Raw genomic sequence first — 16955 nt, forward strand, 5'->3', positions numbered from 1 at the left:
TACGCCTCAAACAAGGATTGTTAAATGTACCCTACAAAGAGGCCGGCGTAGCTAGGGCCCATGCGCGTGCAAATAGCTATGCCTTGTATTTGGAGGAAATGGGAGGAGTCAAATGAAAAGTTATTAAGGGTAAGAACCAGCTCCGCGAGGCGGAGGAGAGTGTTAGTAGAAGGGGATTGGTTGGTTCTGCGGTCAAGGAAGAAACATGAGGTTTTGAGACCCTCCTGGTGGGGTATGGAGGTGTAGAGTTACTGGACATCCATGGTGAAGATGAGGGAATGGGGGCCTAGAAAACAGAAGTCTTGGAGTAGATGAAGAGCGTGTGAGGTGTTTTGAACATAGGTAAGGAGGGATTTAACCAGGGGGGGATAGGATGGAGTCGAAGTGTGTAGAAATAATTTCGGTAGGACACGAACAGGCAGAAACAATGCGGGGAGAAGGTAAAATTGGGCCGTGCAGGGCAGGGGAATGAGGAGGTTGGAAGCTTGGGAGGGCAGGGAGCCGGATTTGATGAAGTCAGTGATGGTGCTAGAGATAGTGGCCTGGTGCTCATATTTCGCTTGGGCAGTTTGCACTCCAGCAGTATGAACATTGACTTCTCTAATTTCAGGTAGTCCCTACTTTCTCCTCCCCTTCTCAGCTCTCCCTCAGCCCACTGGCTCCGCTTCTTCCTTTCTTCTTCCCACCCCCACCCACACATCAGTCTGAAGAAGGTTTCGACCCGAAACCTTGCCTATTTCCTTCGCTCCATAGATGCTGCCTCACTCGCTGGGTTTCTCCAGCATTTTTGTCTACCTTCGATTTTCCAGCATGTTGTTCCTTCTTAAACTTTTAGAGATGAAACCAGTTTGGTATACTCATACAAAATAACATTTGAAAGATTGACAGCAGGTTTTGTATCTCAAGCATTTCCAGCATCTGCCTGGATGTAAGTATAACCAATGTACCTGTTTTCACTGACATGATATCATTAACAATGTTGTTACTGTAAATATGTAAATATTTCTTCCTCTGGTTCCTGAAACAGCCCCACATAGTAATATGGTTTGAACATGTTGTTATTCTCACTTTCTCACATTGGCGGTTCAATTAATGATCATCATTCATGATTGTCACATTTGTATCAAACAAAGTTTTCATTGTGATACATACATCATATATCACTGTTCTAGTGCATATGACAATAAACTTGAATTGACGATTACTCTGTTTACTATTTTATCTCTTGTGCTTAAACATTCACATTTTTGAACTGTACATTGATAAATCCTATTCAAGGGCAATACAGCGGCGCAGCTGGTGGAGCTGCTGCATTATAGTGCCGGACACCCAGGGTTCGCTACGTACATTCTACATACTTACCACGAGTTTGTTTGTTTTTTAAACTCGGGAGAGCTCTTGGGTAAACTTGTATAGTGGGACAGCTTAGCATGGCTGTATGGTAACTCACATTTCACAATACCTTAACTGGTACATGTGATAATAAATTGGCATTGAAATCCTTGAACCTGGATCTTGTGTGCTATGAGATAGTAGCTCTGCCAGCTCCGCCACCTTGTTTCTCCTTGATGAGTATGGGGGTGATGCTGCAATGATTGCTTTTAGATGCTATTTATAACAAAATATGATTGCAAATAAAGCTCTTACCTGAATGAGATCTTGTGGCTCATGGCCCTCCTCAACAACAATAAGTTTTGCTCTGCCATTTCTTTCATCGTCTCGAATGCCCGCAGCAACCTGAGCAGCCTTGAGACGCTCATATCTATTGCACTTTGATCCACACCACTGATGAATGACCTGTTGAGCGGGCAGAAGGTAAAAATATTAGGCCCAAAGTCTTTCATAATTGTCACCTCTAATTTGAACTGTAGCGGTATGATGATATTATGATTATGTCACTGGACTAATAATGTAAACAATTAGACAAACTATATCAGATATTCTAATAATTTTAATTCAATAAGTTAATTTAAGGATTATATACATAGAATTAACAAATGCTTGTGGCTCATGCCGACCATCTATATTACTAAAAGTCTGTTCTTGACCGGTTTTGGCGAACTGTGCTGCGATTTTTCCGAGAGAACGCCGCCACCTAAGGCCGTCATTTTTGTCCACCTCGCTCAGAGCCCCCCCTCCGCCGCATGTGTGCCAAGGATTTTTCCAGTCGATGAAAAATGAGAGATATTAATGATTTTTCAAAATTCCCCATTCTCTCTGCTGCCCCCGCTGGCGGCAGGGGGGATGGACTATAAAACCAGGAAGTGGTGTACCTCAATTAGTCTGCAAGCTGGAGGAAGGCAGAGGGTCACGTTTCTCTGAGCTGTGAATAACACTGAACACATGTCCACACAACTGTGAGTAAGTACCCTTAATGTGGTTTGAAAATGAAAATATGGTTAAAGTAAAAAAGCACTGCCTGCAAATGGTTGTTTGGGGGGTTTGGGTTCAAATAAAAAGGCATTCTCTCTCCTCTCCTCTCCCCCCCCCCTCTCCCTCTCCCCCCCGCCTCCTCCTCCTCTCCCCCCTCCCTCCCCCCCTCTCCCTCTCCCCCTCCCCCCCCTCCCCCCCTCCCTCCTCCCCCCTCCCTCCCCCCATCTCCTCTCCTCCCCCCCCTCACACCCCTCTCCTCTTTCCCCCCCTCTCCCTTCCCCCCTCACTCCCCCCTCTCCTCCCCCCCTCACTCCCCCCCTCTCCTCTCTCCCTCCACTCTCCTCTTCCACCTCCCCTCTCCCACCCCTCTCTTCCTCTTCTCCCCCCCTCTTCTCTCCCCCCCCTCCTCTCCTCTTCCCCCCTTCCCCTCCTCTTCCCCTCCTCTCCCCTCTCTACTCTCCCCCCTCTCCTCTTCCCCCCCTACTCCCCCCTCCTCCCCCCCCTCCTCGTTCCTCCCCCTCCCCTACCCCACCATCCCTCCCCTAAACCCCCCTCCCCTCCACACACCCCTACCCCCTTCCTCCACCACCCCCTCCCTGCTGTCCGCCCCACCTCTCCCCCTCACTCCCCTCTCAGCACACCCCCTCACCTCCCCCTCTCTCTCCTCTTCCCCCCCCCTCCTTCCACTGTCCTCTCCTCCCCCTCCTCTTCCTTTCTCCCCTATTTTTTCTCCCACTCCTCCCCTACATCCCCTCCCCCACTGTCCCCTCCCCCTAAACCCCCCTCCCCCCCATACAGCCCTACCCCTCCCTCCATCCTCCCTGCTCCCCACCTCCCCCTTTCCCTCACCCATCCCCTCTCCCCCTCCCCTCTCAACCCCTCTCTCCCCCTCACCTCACCCTCTCTCTCTCCTCTCACCCACCCTCCATCTTCTCCTCCTCGCCACCCGCTCTCCCTCTTGCCCCTCTCCCTCTTGTCTCTCTCTCTGTGTCTCTGCCCCTTCTCGCTCTGCCCTCACTCTCTACCCGCCCCCTCCCCCCCTCTCTAGATGTGACTGCAGGTTGGGGGCTATGCGTCAGTAGATAGGGTGGTTATGGGGTAAAAGGAGCAAATTAATAATATTAATATAATATCAAGGGGGGTAATTAGCGCGAGTGCGGGGGTGGGGGGAATAGTTAGTGTGTGTGACACTGCATGCCGCCTCCCCCCCCCCCCCCCCCACACGACCGCATGTTGGGTGAACAGACCCAACGGGTCTGCACTTGGTCTAGTATTGTTATGAAATCCCATCTAACTCATTGCTGCCTTTTAGGAATGGAAATAGGCTGTCAATGTTTAGTTTAGTTTAGAGATACAGTGCACAAACAGGTCCTTCGGCCCACTGAGTCCGCATCAAGCAGCGATCCCCACACATGAACACTATCGTACACACACTAGGGCCAATTTACATTTATACCAAGCCAATTAATCTACAAACCTACGTCTTTGGAGTGTGGGAGGAGACCAAAATTCTCATAGAAAACCCACGCAGGTCACGGGGAGAACGTACACACTCTGTACATTCAGCACCCGTAGTCGGTATTGAACCCGGGTCTCTGGCAACTCCACCGCTGCGCAACCGTGACATTTTGATTTTCTCTGGTATGGTTTAACAAGCCATCCAGTTCAAAGGTAATGAGGACAGACAATGCCCACATCCCAGAAGCCAAAGAAAACTTGAAGATCTTTGCTTGTTGCACTCAGCAGGCACATCAAAGGCTCTGCAACATTTCAGGTTACCAATCATTTTCATAACTCAATTTTACAGTTTGACGTAAATGTAGGGGGCACATCTTGAGAGAAGGTATTATTGAACATCTAATGAAAAGTATTTTCAAGTACTATAAGTGCTAAAAATAAAGTGTATAATATAGCTTGGATATTTGTAAGTCAAATGCCATTATTAAATCTTATTTTGTTGCATGAAATGATCATGAAGTAACAAAGAATATTAAAGATAAACATTAAAATATTAATGCAGATGGGTGCACATTAGATCCCACTTTAAAGATTTTTAAAGACTTAGTTTATCTCCAATGCAGAACAATTCTTAAAGTTTAAAAAACTGCTGTTTATTTTTTAAATTTGTGTAACTACTTTATGACAGCAATAACTGGGATCGTTTTTTTTTTTTTATTTTTTTTCCCCTCTGTGACCTTGCAGCTCATTCAGGCAACCAGCATTGCACACAGGAAATAATGGCAGAGGTCTGCTTCCTCAGTTTTTTTTACCTGCTTTATGTTGTCGAGATTTCCATAGATTCCAAACACAACACACACAGGCCTATAATTTTGTGTTGCTGGGGATCAAAGACAGGAGGAGGTTATCCTAACCTTCTTGTCCCTGCTCCCTCCATGGTGAGCCAAGCAGACGGGCACTTAAGCTAGCCAGAAGGTTGGAAAGGTTTGAGGTTTTGAGAAGTTTTGCCCCAGAAGCTTTGTTGGGATATGAGGTAGGTTGATTAGCTGTGCTATCACTGACTCATAGTAGGACAATCTGATGCTTAATGTTTGACTAAAGCAACACTTGCTTACAATGAACTTGTCCAACATCAGAAGGTCATAAGGTCATGTGATAGGAGCAGAATTAGAACATTCGGCCCCTCTTGACTGATCTATCTCTCCCTCCTAATCCCATTCTCTTGCCCATAACCCCCGACCCCTGACATCCAATGTAAAACAAATGACTACAGATGCTGAAAAGCTGAAATAGTAAAAGAAAATGCGAGACAAACTCAGTAGGTCTCGAAGCATCTGAGGAGAGACAAACAGTTAACATTTAGGTTGGAGACACTTCATTGATACGCCGAAAGAGAGAAGTTTGTTAATTGGGATAAAAGAGAAGGTGGAGGAGAGCAATGGCTGAACTAAGGGAATTTTGTGAATAGTGAGAGGATGAAATAATGGGGCTTATAAGGTGCAGTTATGATCCTTTGTCTTTTTCAGTCTAATCTGTCACCCTTTGAACTTGCAGCACTACACTTACAAAGAACTAAACCTGACATCGTCGACCAACTTGTTGACGAGGATGGCACTGTTGTAGCCTAGTGAACTGACCACTATCCCACAGATGCCAAATAAAGGCTCAGACACATCCACACAACTCCCACTGAATCTTAACCTCAAACATGCACATACGGCCAATGTCACCCACTCAGACCTCATTTCCTTTGGAGATCTTATTACCTCAACTTGTTGTGTCACAGCTCCATACAGCCACATCTACTTTCTACAGAAGCCCCACAATCAGTTCTGCCCAGACAGACCCATTGTTTCAGCCGGCTCTTGCCCCATTGAACTTATGTCTTCCTAGTACAACTCCATTCTTTCTTCCCTGAACCAGTCCATTCCGTTAACATCCATGGCACTTAGGATGCCCTTCACCACTTTGAGCACCTTCAGTTGCCTGGTCCTAACCAATTCACCTCCATCCCACATCAGGAGGGTCTGAGGGCTCTCCCCTTCCTTCAACAAACACTTAACCAAGGCCACAAGAAACTGCAGAGAGTTGTGAACGCAGACCAGTCCATCACCCAATTCAGCCTCCCCATCTTCCGGCCGATCAATATTTCACACTCCCTCAAGAAAGCAGCCAACATAATGAAGGAATAGTGACACCCTGGTCATTCTCTCATCTTCGCTCTCCCATTGGGCAGAAGATACAGAAGCATGAAAGCGTTGATCACCATTTTCAGGAACAGCTTCTTCCCTGCTCTCATATGTTATCATGAACTTCTAAGTACTCCATAAGCTCATCCTTTATAATGGGCTCTAAAATCTTACTAACCATTGAAGTCAGACTAACCGGCTTATAGATTCTACTATTTTGCTTTGCTCCCTTCTTGTACAACGAGGTAATATTGGCAATTTTCCAATCGTCTGGAACCACTTTTGACTCTAGCGATTCTTGAAATATCACAATTAATGCCTCCACAATCTCTAAAGCTTCCTCTTTCAGAACGTTTGTGTGCAGTCCATCCAGTCCAGGTGACTTATCCACCTTCAGCCCTTTCAGCTTCCCAAGCATCTTCTCCTTAGTAATAGCCACTCCACTAACATCCACCCCCTGACTGTCTTGAATTTCAGGTACGTTGCTGGTGTCTTCCACTGTGTAGATTATTTATTTCAGCAGGTTGAATTGTGTTAACTATTAGTGAAACAGCAACACTTTAATCACCACTTACTGAAATGTCTTACCCGAATGAAATCTTTCATCATTTATATTTCTGCTTATATCTGCATCATAAAATAGATAACATGTTGTGGAAACACCAAGACTTCATTTATTCAACAAAAGGAAATTTGGCACCGAATGCCAGAATTCAGTAGGTTTATATCACTTACTTTTCACTTAACAGGAAGATATATTTCTTGGGGGGGAAGAAGGGGGGTGAGAGAGGGGGGGGGGGGGAGAGAGGGGGGGGAAGAGGGGGGAGAGAGGGGGGGGAGAGAGGTGAGAGAAAGGGGGGGGAGACAGGGGGGGGGGAGAGAGGGGGGGAGAGAGAGGGGGGGGGTGAGGGAGAGAGAGGGGGGGGAGAGAGAGAGGGGGGGGAGAGAGGGGGGGGGGGGGGGGGGAGAGAGAGGGGGGGAGAGAGGGGGGGGGGGGGCGAGAGAGGGGGGGAGAGAGGGGGGGGGGAGGGGGGGGGGGAGAGAGAGGGGAGAGGGAGAGAGGGGGGGGGAGAGGGGGGGGGGGGGAGGGAGGGGGGGGGAGAGAGAGGGGGGGGGAGAGGGAGAGGGAGAGAGGGGGGGGGAGAGAGAGGGGGGGAGAGAGAGTGGGGGGGGAATAGAGGGAGAAGTAGAAGAAGGGAGGGAAGGGAGGGGATGGAGAGGGAGAGAGGGGGGGGGGGGGAGAGGGGGGGGGAGAGAGAGAGGGGGGGGGAGGGGGGGGAAGAGAGGGGGGGGGAGAGAGGGGGGAGAGAGGGAGGGGGGGGGAGAGAGAGGGGGGGGGAGGAGAGGGGGGGGGGAGAGAGGGAGTGAGAGAGAGAGAGAGGTGAGAAGAGAGGGAGAGAGAGAGAGGGAGGGAGAGAGAGACGGGGAGAGGGAGGGGGGGGGGGGGGGGGAGGGGGGGGGGGGGAAGAGAGGGGGGGGGGAAGAGGAGGGGGGGGGGGAGAGGGGGGGGGGGGGGGGGGGGGGGGGGGGGGGGGGGGGGGGGGGGGGGGGGGGGGGGAGGGGGGGGGGGAGGGGGGGGGGGGGGGGGGGGGAGAAGGGGGGGGGGGAGGGAGGGGTGGGGTGGGGGGAGGGGGGAGGGAGAGGGGGGAGGGAGAGGGAGAGAGGAGGGGGGGGGGGGGGGAGGAAGGGGATGAGGGGGAGGGTAAGGAGGATGGAGAAGGGGAGGAGGGGGGGGGGGGATGGGGATAGGAGGGGAGAGATAGAGTGCCTTTGAACTTAGACATCCAATGAAGAGAGGAGGGGGAGAGAGGAGAGGGGGTAGAGGAGAGAGGGGGGACAGAGGACAGAAGGGGGGTTACTTCAACCCAAACCCCTCAAACAACCATTTGCAGGCAGTACTTTTTTCCTTCAAATTAACAATAACCATATTTTCATTTTCAAACCAAATTAAGGGTACTTACTCACAGCTGTGTAGACATTTGTTCAGTCATTCAGAGCTCAGACCTCCATCTTGTAGAGACTGATTGGGGCACACCACTTGCAGAGACTGATTGAGGCACACCACTTCCTGGTTTTATAGTCCCTCCCCCCTGCCGCCAGCGGGGGCAGCAGAGAGAATGGGGAATTTTGTAAAATCATTAATATCTCTGTCATATTTCATCGACGGGAAAAATCCTCGGCACACATACGGTGGAGGGGGGCTCTGAGCGAGGTGGCCAAAAATGACGGCCGTAGGTGGTGGCATTCTCTCGGAAATCGCAGCACAGATCGCCAAAACTGGTCAAGAACAGATTTTGAGTAATATAGATGTCACAGGCTTCCTATCACAAAAGTAAAACCCTTCATCAATAGCAATAAAATTCTTATTGTTACCAAGTGGATTTTGGATCCAATTTACCAGCATTCCTTGCATTGCATGGGCTCTCCAACGTCAAAGGCCTGACTGAAGTCCATACAACAATTGCACTGCCCACATCAATACACTTCGTAACCTCTTCAAAAGATTCTGTAAATTGGTCAGACAAAATCTCTCCTGCCAAAGCTGTCCACTCTTTGATTAATCTCTGCCTTTCCAAGTAAAGATTCATGTAGTCAGACAGAAGCTTTCTTTTCCCAATATGTTCCCCATCACTTTTGTAAAAAAAAACCTGGCTAATCCTTGCTGCCCTTCTTGAATAAATGTACTACATTCGCTGTCCTCCAGTCCTCTGCATCTCACCTGTGGCCAGCAGACATTACATCTCTATCAGAGCCTTCCTTGCATCCCACAGTTTTAAACATGCTAATACATCAAAAACCTTCCCCTGCACAATTGGATAAAACACTTTACAATTCTCAAAATATTGCTTTACTGATCTCAGTTGAGTTATTGTCAAGTAAATGCATTCGGCAAAGAACTATTGGGAGGGATGGTCACTTTTGACCATTCTCACATACACGGAAAACAGTCAACAGTTAAAACTGTGACAGACTTGTTTGTCCTTTTGATTGGAAAACATAATGGCAGCAACGTTATTAGAATGCAAAGGGACAAAAATAGATACAAAATATGTTATTTCTATGATATGATTGAAACCACAAAAAGTAGCAGGAGTAGCCAAGTCTTCCCTGCCATTCAATACAATCATGCACAGTCCTCTATCTCAATTCTATATTCCCACAGGCTACAAAATCTTCTATTCCTTTTATATCGAACTACCTTCATTTGAAATATATTTAGCACTTGGGGTTCTATAACCTTCTGTGGTAGAGAGTTCCACAGGTTCTCCGCCATTTGAATAAAACGTTCCTCCTCACGTCAGCCCAGAATACCCTACTCTGTAACCTCATCCTGTGACCTTGGTCCCAGACCCTCTGGCTGGAGGAAACATTCTCCTTGCACCCAGCCCATCAAGCCCTGCCATAAATGTGCAGGTTCCAGTGAGATCTTCTCTAATTCTTCCAAGCTTGAATGCATGCAATCTTAGTCGACTCAATTTCTCTCTTCTTCCTCCCACAGTAATGTTCAATGTAATATATCACATTGTTGCTCATTTCCTAGTCTACTTGCTTCCCTTCCCTATTGTAAAATATTAAACATGTTCTATCAGGATCCGTTGGCGTGATGGAGAGATATGTCAGAGAGGACTCTCTTCAACTTCTACAGGTGCACAGTCAAGAGGATATTAACAGGTCTCATCACGGCCTGGTTCGGTAACTTATTTCCCTTTCCCCTTTTGTCTGCTCTAAATTTGTCTGAAGGCCCACGGAAATGTTTCTACAACTGGGATTTTGTGTCATCTACTGAAAGTATGTCAAATAATCTGGAGGATTGTTGCAGCATCCCAAGCTGCAAAAGGAACAAAAAACTCACTCTTGCAACACAAACCTCAGCAACCACATTCAGCATCATCAAGATACAGCAAATGTTTTATCACGCAATATGTTTTTGACTAACATATTTCGCTAGAATCAGTTCCACATTAACTATTTCTGGTTTAACTCAGAAGCAATATTCCGAATTTCAACCTTAGAAGATAAAGTTAATTTAATATTAAATATTTGATTTGACAGAAACTACTTTTGTGACTACATTCTATCAGACAAATGTAAAACAAAATATATATTTCTGTGGAAAATAACAATGAAACAATCTACAGGGCGGCACGGTCGCACACGGTGGCGCAGAGGCAGAGTTGCCGCCTTACAGCGTCAGAGACCCAGGTTCGATCCTAGCGCCGTCTCCACAGAGTTTGTACGTTCTCACCGTAACCTTGTGGGGTTTTCCCCGGGTGCTCAGTTTCCACCCACGCGCTCCGGTTTCCACCCACGCTCCCAAGATGTACAAGCTTGTATGTTAATTGGCTTTGATAAAAATTGTGAATTGTCCCGAGTGTTCATCGGATAGTGCTCGTGTACAGGGATCGCTGGTCGGTGTGGACTCAGTGGGCCGAAGCGCCTGTTTCCATGTAGGACCTCTAAACTAAACTGAGACTTAAGTTCTAAATTACTCCAAGGCTGAGCAATCCAAAGGCATTAGTGGAATCCCTGGTACGGCACAGTTTCCCTCTAATTCTCACACCATCTGAATGGTTCTTGCAACGCAGCTACAAGTCAAACATCCTGACAACATTTTACACATTTATACTTTAACAAATACTTTACAGCCAACTGCAGGATTGGGCCATGGGACACAATGCTGCAACAAACCTTGCACCATTTTCTGCCTTGGAATCAGCAATGAGAATTGGTATACAGGGAGACTGAGCAAACTCCACACAGTGCCCAAAGTCAATTTGAATCTGGGTGTCTGGCACTGTGAGGCAGCAGCTCTACCAGCTGTGCCACCAATGTGTTGTTAATTATTACACTGGCAAACATCACCAGAAAAATTGAACACATCAAATGACTTTTATACACAAACTGTGCATGGAAGGAAAAAGCAGTAAACAGGAAAGGCGATCATGACATCCTATGCCTCCACTCCTCCATTCCAGCACATCCTGGCTGCACTGTGTGCCATCCAACCATCCACAAAGTTTTACTGGAGAAACATACTTATTTGATGGCACTTTTCAAGCCTGTCACTTCCACCACCTTAAATAGATATAAGAAGCTGGAGTAATGGATCAGACAACATCTCTGGAGAAAAGGAAGAGGGGATGTTTCGTGTTGAGAGCCACTTGTCTGAAGAAGGGTCTCGACCCTTTTCTTTAGCAATCCTGTCTGGCCCGCTGAGTTACTCCAGCTTTTTGTGTCTTCTTTGGTTCAAGTCAGCATCTGCAGTTCCTTCCTGCACAGTTCCACCACCTTTATGGTTAAGAGAACGCTATCAATCCAAAGATCTCACCCTATCCTAACTTGAAAATGCGTCAGTTTTCCTTCAACAGTGGTGGGTTAGATCCTGGAATCCCCTACTCTGCTGTAACATGGGAATGCATTGCATTCAACAGTGGGCTTCAAGAAGATGGGGGCCAGGGCCAAGTTCAATGGTTCTCAAGGAGACCCAAGTGTAGGCAATTAACAACAGTCTTGCCAGTGATATCACATCATGAGAATAAATAAGAAAAATAAAGAATTTAATCTGTGAAAAGTGAAACTCCACAATGGCAGGCAGTGACTAGTGGGGTACCGCAAGGCTCGCTGCTGGGAGCGCAGCTATTTACAATATATATTAATGATTTAAATGAAGGGATTATGTAACATTAGCAAATTTGCAGATGACACAAAGCTGGGTGGCAGTGTGAACTGTGAGGAGGATGCTATGAGAATGTAGAGTGACTTGGACAGGTTGGGTGAGTGGGCAGATGCATGGCAGATGCAGTTTAATGTGGATAGATGTGAGGTTATCCACTTTGGTAGCAAAAACAGGAAGGCAGATTATTATCTAAATGGTGTCAAGTTAGGAAAAGGGGAAGTACAATGGGATCTGGGGGTCCTTGTTCATCACTCAATTAAAGTAAGCGTGCAGGTACAGCAGGCAGTGAAAGCAAATGGCATATTGGCCTTCATAATAAGAGGAGTCGAGAATAGGAACAAAGAGGTCCTTCTGCAGTTGCATAGAGCCCTGGTGAGACCACACCTGAAGTAATGTGTGCCGTTTTGGTCTCCAAAATATTCTTGATATTGAGGGAGTGCAGCGTAGGTTCACAAAGTTAATTCCCGGGATGGCGGGACTGTCATATGCTGAGAGAATGGAGCGGCTGGGCTTATATACGCTGGAATTCAGAAGGATGAAACATATAAGATTATTAATGGTTTGGTCACGCTAGAAACATGAAACATGTTCCCAATGTTGGGGGAGTCCAGAACCAGTGGCCACAGTTTAAGAATAAGGGGTAAGCCATTTAGAACGGAGATGAGGAAACACTTTTTCTCACAGAGAGTTGTGAGGCTGTGAAATTCTCTGCCTCAGAGGGCGGTGGAGGCCGGTTCTCTGGATACTTTCAAGAGAGCTAGAGGAGGGCTCTTAAAGATGGCGGAGTCAGGGGATATGGGGAGAAGGCAGGACAGGGTACTGATTGGAGATGATCAGTCATGATCACATTGAATCTGGCGCTGGTTCAAAGGGTCAACTCCTGCACCGATTGTCTATTGAAGTTTTCCAAACTGATAACAGCGAAATAAAATGAAGTCATAAAACCATTTGGAAAGTGGGATGGTTTAAAGTGGTTTATTTATATTATCACGTCTACCAAGATATAATTTAAAAACTTTGTTTTGCTTTTGGAAATGTACATCCTGCAGCTGCAATCAAATCTCATAAGAAGATAATTAAGCAGGGACTGGTGATTAGTTAAACCTTTGAGAGCATAGCACCAATGACCACATTCTGTGCATGCTGTAAATCTTCTTAACGTTCAGGGTGACATGAAACTGTCACACTTCCAAGACAGTGCATGGTCAGGAAATGAATGAATGAATGAATCCACTCAGAAGTGCATGTTCCAAATTCAAACTGAATTTTAATAATTTTCTGCTGTTACGTGGGAGAATTAACTTGATTTTTTACAAGGTTTTAAGGTCCTATCAGATGAAAACCAAGTTGCCCATTCTAACATAAAGTTGTGAAACATTATTCCTATACAAAAATGTAAGCAGTACAAAGATTATCAATAAAGCACCTTTGCACTCCTAACGTGCAGCTTGCGATATCTTTGTCCAGAAGGTACAGATATTTATCAGATGTAGCTTTCTTTACTGTTGGCTCCCCTTTGCTTCCTGCAAGTCCACTAATGAAAACATGCATAAAATGTCTCTTACATTGGACTAAACCACAACCCCGTTGCCTGTTGCCATGCAGTCAAAACTGCTTTTATTCACTGGTTCCTTATAAAAGCCAACTTTGTTTTCAAAGCACTGTTTGTTTCTGCAATCTAAAATATGCTTTTTCTTTAACTAAACACTAGCTTATTTAAACTTTCTTCACTGAGTGTTAACCTTGGCCCAGCAAACCAGTCACCCTTTAAATGTCTTAGCATAATCAGGTTAAATGTGTAGCAGCTGGATTATCTGCTGCAAACACAGCAGTCTTTTCAGCCACATTTATGACTCTATTTTGTTTCTCTGGAATGAGGATAGGAAAATTTCAGGAGTTTAGCTTTTCACAAAATGAATGTTCCTTCTATTTATTCTCGTGATGTGACATCGCTGGCAAGGCTCCAGAGACTGGAACATAACATCCCGAATGACGTTCCATGCAGCTCCAAGAGAAAGATTCTCTGTTGAAGGGTCACAAGACCAAAAGCTAATAATGTATAGGAGCAGCATAAGGCCACTCAACCCATCGAGTCTACTCCGACATCCAGCATAGCTGATCTATTTTTCCTTCTCATCCCCTCTAAACCAAGACCACAGCAGTTAGGTCATATATGAATGCAGCAGTCCAAAGAAAGGCAATAGTTTCTCTGTGAAGAGCAGCACAGTGGTGTAATGGTAGAGTTGCTGCCTTACAGCCCCAGAGACCCGGGTTTAATCTTGACCACAGTTTCTGTCTGTATGGAGTTTGTACGTTCTCCCTGTGACCACATGGTTTTTCTCCATGTGGTCCAGTTTCCTCCCGCATTCCAAAAACGTACAGGTTTGTAGGTTAATTGACGTTAGTAAAAATAGTAAAGGGCCCGTCCCACTTTCACGACCTAATTCACAACCTTTTTTACTCGTGGACATTTTTCATCCTGCTAGAAAAACGGCCCGACCTACTTGATTCCACGAGTACCTACGACTAGCATCATGGCCTGCTACGACCTACCTGTGACCTCCTACGACCTTGTGACAACCATGCTGCGAGTACGAGTCAAGGGCAAACTCTGCAGAGGTCGTGAATTAGGTCGTGAAAGTAGGACAGGCCCTTAAATTGTTCTTGGTGTATGGGGTGATTACTTGTCGGCGTGGGCCGAAGGGCTGTTTCCATGCTGTATCACTAAAATCTACAGTGTAAACAGAGAAGGTAGACAATAGAGACATTAGGTGCAGGAGTAGGCCATTCGGCCCTTCGAGCCAGCACCGCCATTCAATGTGATCATGGCTGATCATCCACAATCAGTACCCCGTTCCTGCCCTCTCTCCATATCCCCTGACTCCGCTATCTTTAAGAGCCCTACCTAGCTCTCTCTTGAAAGTATCCAGAGAACTGGCCTCCACCGCCCTCTGAGGCTGAGAATTCCACAGACTCACAACAATCTGTGTGAAAAAGTGTTTCCTCATCACCGTTCTAAATGGCTGACCCCTTATTCTTAAATGTGGCCCCTGGTTCTGGACTATCCCAACAAAGGGAACACGTTTCCTGCCTCTAGCGTGTCCAAATCCTTAATAATCATATATGCTTCAATAAGATCCCCTCTCATCCTTCTAAATTCCAGAGTATACAAGCCCAGCCGCTCCATTCCCTCAGCGTATGACAGTCCCGCCATCCCGGGAGTTAACCTTGTGAACCTACAATGCACTTCCTCAATAGCAAGAATGTCCTTCCTCAAACTCAGAGACCAAAACTGCGCACAATATTCCAGGTGTGGTCTCACTAGGGCCATGTATAACTGCAGAATGACTTCTTTGCTCCAATACTCAATTCCTCTTGTTATGCAGGCCAACGTGCCATTCGCTTTCTTCAAAGTTATAAACATTTAACTCTTAAGCAAACACTGTAAATAGGAACAGGTTATCTGATTATTATTCATCCAGATGGTTGCCTGACTGAAATTGCTGCCCATGCCCATACTCCTGGAAGCTTAGACAGCCATTAACCTGTTAAGTGCCACCCCCGAGTATACTCGGGCATGGCCAATAGTGTAAAAAAAAAACTAGGTAGTGAACATTTTAAGGCCCTCAATGGTTCAATGGTTCCCATCTCCTATGTACATTTTTGAGGCCTATCAATGCTATGCAGAAGTTTGTATAATACTGACATATTTCTGACATAAAGACGCATTAAGAAACCATTAAATGTTAAGAAACTATTAAACACAAAATAAATGAACAAAAATTGCAAGATTAGTAAAACAATAAAAATATTAAGGTTAGGCACCTAAAACACACACAAAGAAAAACTAAAATTAAATGTATATATATTTTTTAATGTTTATCTTGGTCTGCTCATTTTCCACCATAATCCTTGCTGAAATCAACAGTGGGGACATCACAACAAGACCAAATATGTCAGGAAGCCCCACACTTTTCCATTGCACTTGCTGGAAACTTGGCATTAGCCAACAATTGCTGTTTATAGGACTTGACTACAATGATTGTCCTGATCCCTACATCAGAAAAGTGAATGGACTTCAAAAGTGCTTCAGTTGTAATGATGTCTTTATGTGGTGTTGTAAGACATTATATAGATGTATTATTTGGATCAAAGTTGGATCAATTTATTTTTAAACTTCCTGTGTTTCTTTAGTTCTGTGCAACATGGGAGTAAAAATCTGGGTAGGAGTAACAGATGCAGTCTTTACATTGCAAGAAGCAGCAAAATACTGCACCAACTGGTTGGACCAGCTGTAGCAGTTAACCAAGCCGATCGCCTTGCTATTCCAAACATTTAAATTTTTTTGGCATTTATAAAGGAATGTTTTCTACTGGAAATTAAGGCAGATTAGCTTAATACGAGTAGGATATGGGCATGAGGCTGTAAATAAAAGCAGCATGTTTTAATAGACAAGAAACAAGAAACTGCAGATGCTGGAACAAGCTGCCAGATGACGTGGTTGAGGCTGGGACTATCCCAATGTTTGAAAAATAGTTAAACAAGTACATGGATAGGACAGTTTTGGAGGGATATGGACCAAATGCGGGCAGGTGGGACTAGTGTAGATGGGACACGCTGGCCGGTGTGGGATGAAGGCCCTGTTTCCACGAGGATCACCCTATGACTCAAGGGCTGGAGTAGTTCAGCAGGCCAGGCAGCATCTATGGTGAACATGGTGACATTTCAGGTTGGGACCCTCCTTCAGACCTTCATCATTCTGAAGAAGAGTCCCGGCCCAAAATAGGCTAATTTAGTTGCAATAGCATGAAGAGAGAATGCATGCTGGTTTAGTATGGCAGCACACTTCAGAAGAAATGTTGCATGAGCTGTCTTGCAGAAACAGCAACACAAAAATGTGCCATTTCTCTCAGTACTGGAACTGCAGGCTGCCACTGGCAAACTTTAAACATCTGGTGAGATTGGACAAATTAACACATAAACTGTCACATGGTTGCTGACAAGATGATGCATTGACTAGACTCCCAGGAGAATAAAGAAAAAAGGCACGACAATTAAATTGTACCTAATTGTGCCCATTTTACAAATATTGAACTGGATTAAGGCCAGTTTTGAGAATGTCATAGTTGAATTATTGTTCAGGCATCTCTGGCATTGGGCACAAACAGGCAATGCACTACTTATGGCATGCATGCATTTTCAGACTCATAGCAGAGATTATGATTGTTAAATCTGATATTCAAAAACAGTCTTAGAAG

General features: G+C 45.8%; 1 protein-coding gene across 1 annotated transcript in view; it reads right to left on the reverse strand.

Annotated features, from left to right (window-relative positions):
* The window catches only part of scin (scinderin), a 103098-nt gene that overhangs the window by 71805 nt on the left and 14338 nt on the right, over window positions 1–16955 (reverse strand). Inside the window, exon 4 of the mRNA XM_055661960.1 lies at window positions 1648–1797. Within this exon, the coding sequence (XP_055517935.1) occupies window positions 1648–1797 (150 nt within the window). The remainder of the gene's footprint in view (window positions 1–1647; window positions 1798–16955) is intronic.

Source organism: Leucoraja erinacea, chromosome 2 (genome assembly GCF_028641065.1).
Source record: "Leucoraja erinacea ecotype New England chromosome 2, Leri_hhj_1, whole genome shotgun sequence".
Taxonomy (NCBI): domain Eukaryota; kingdom Metazoa; phylum Chordata; class Chondrichthyes; order Rajiformes; family Rajidae; genus Leucoraja; species Leucoraja erinaceus.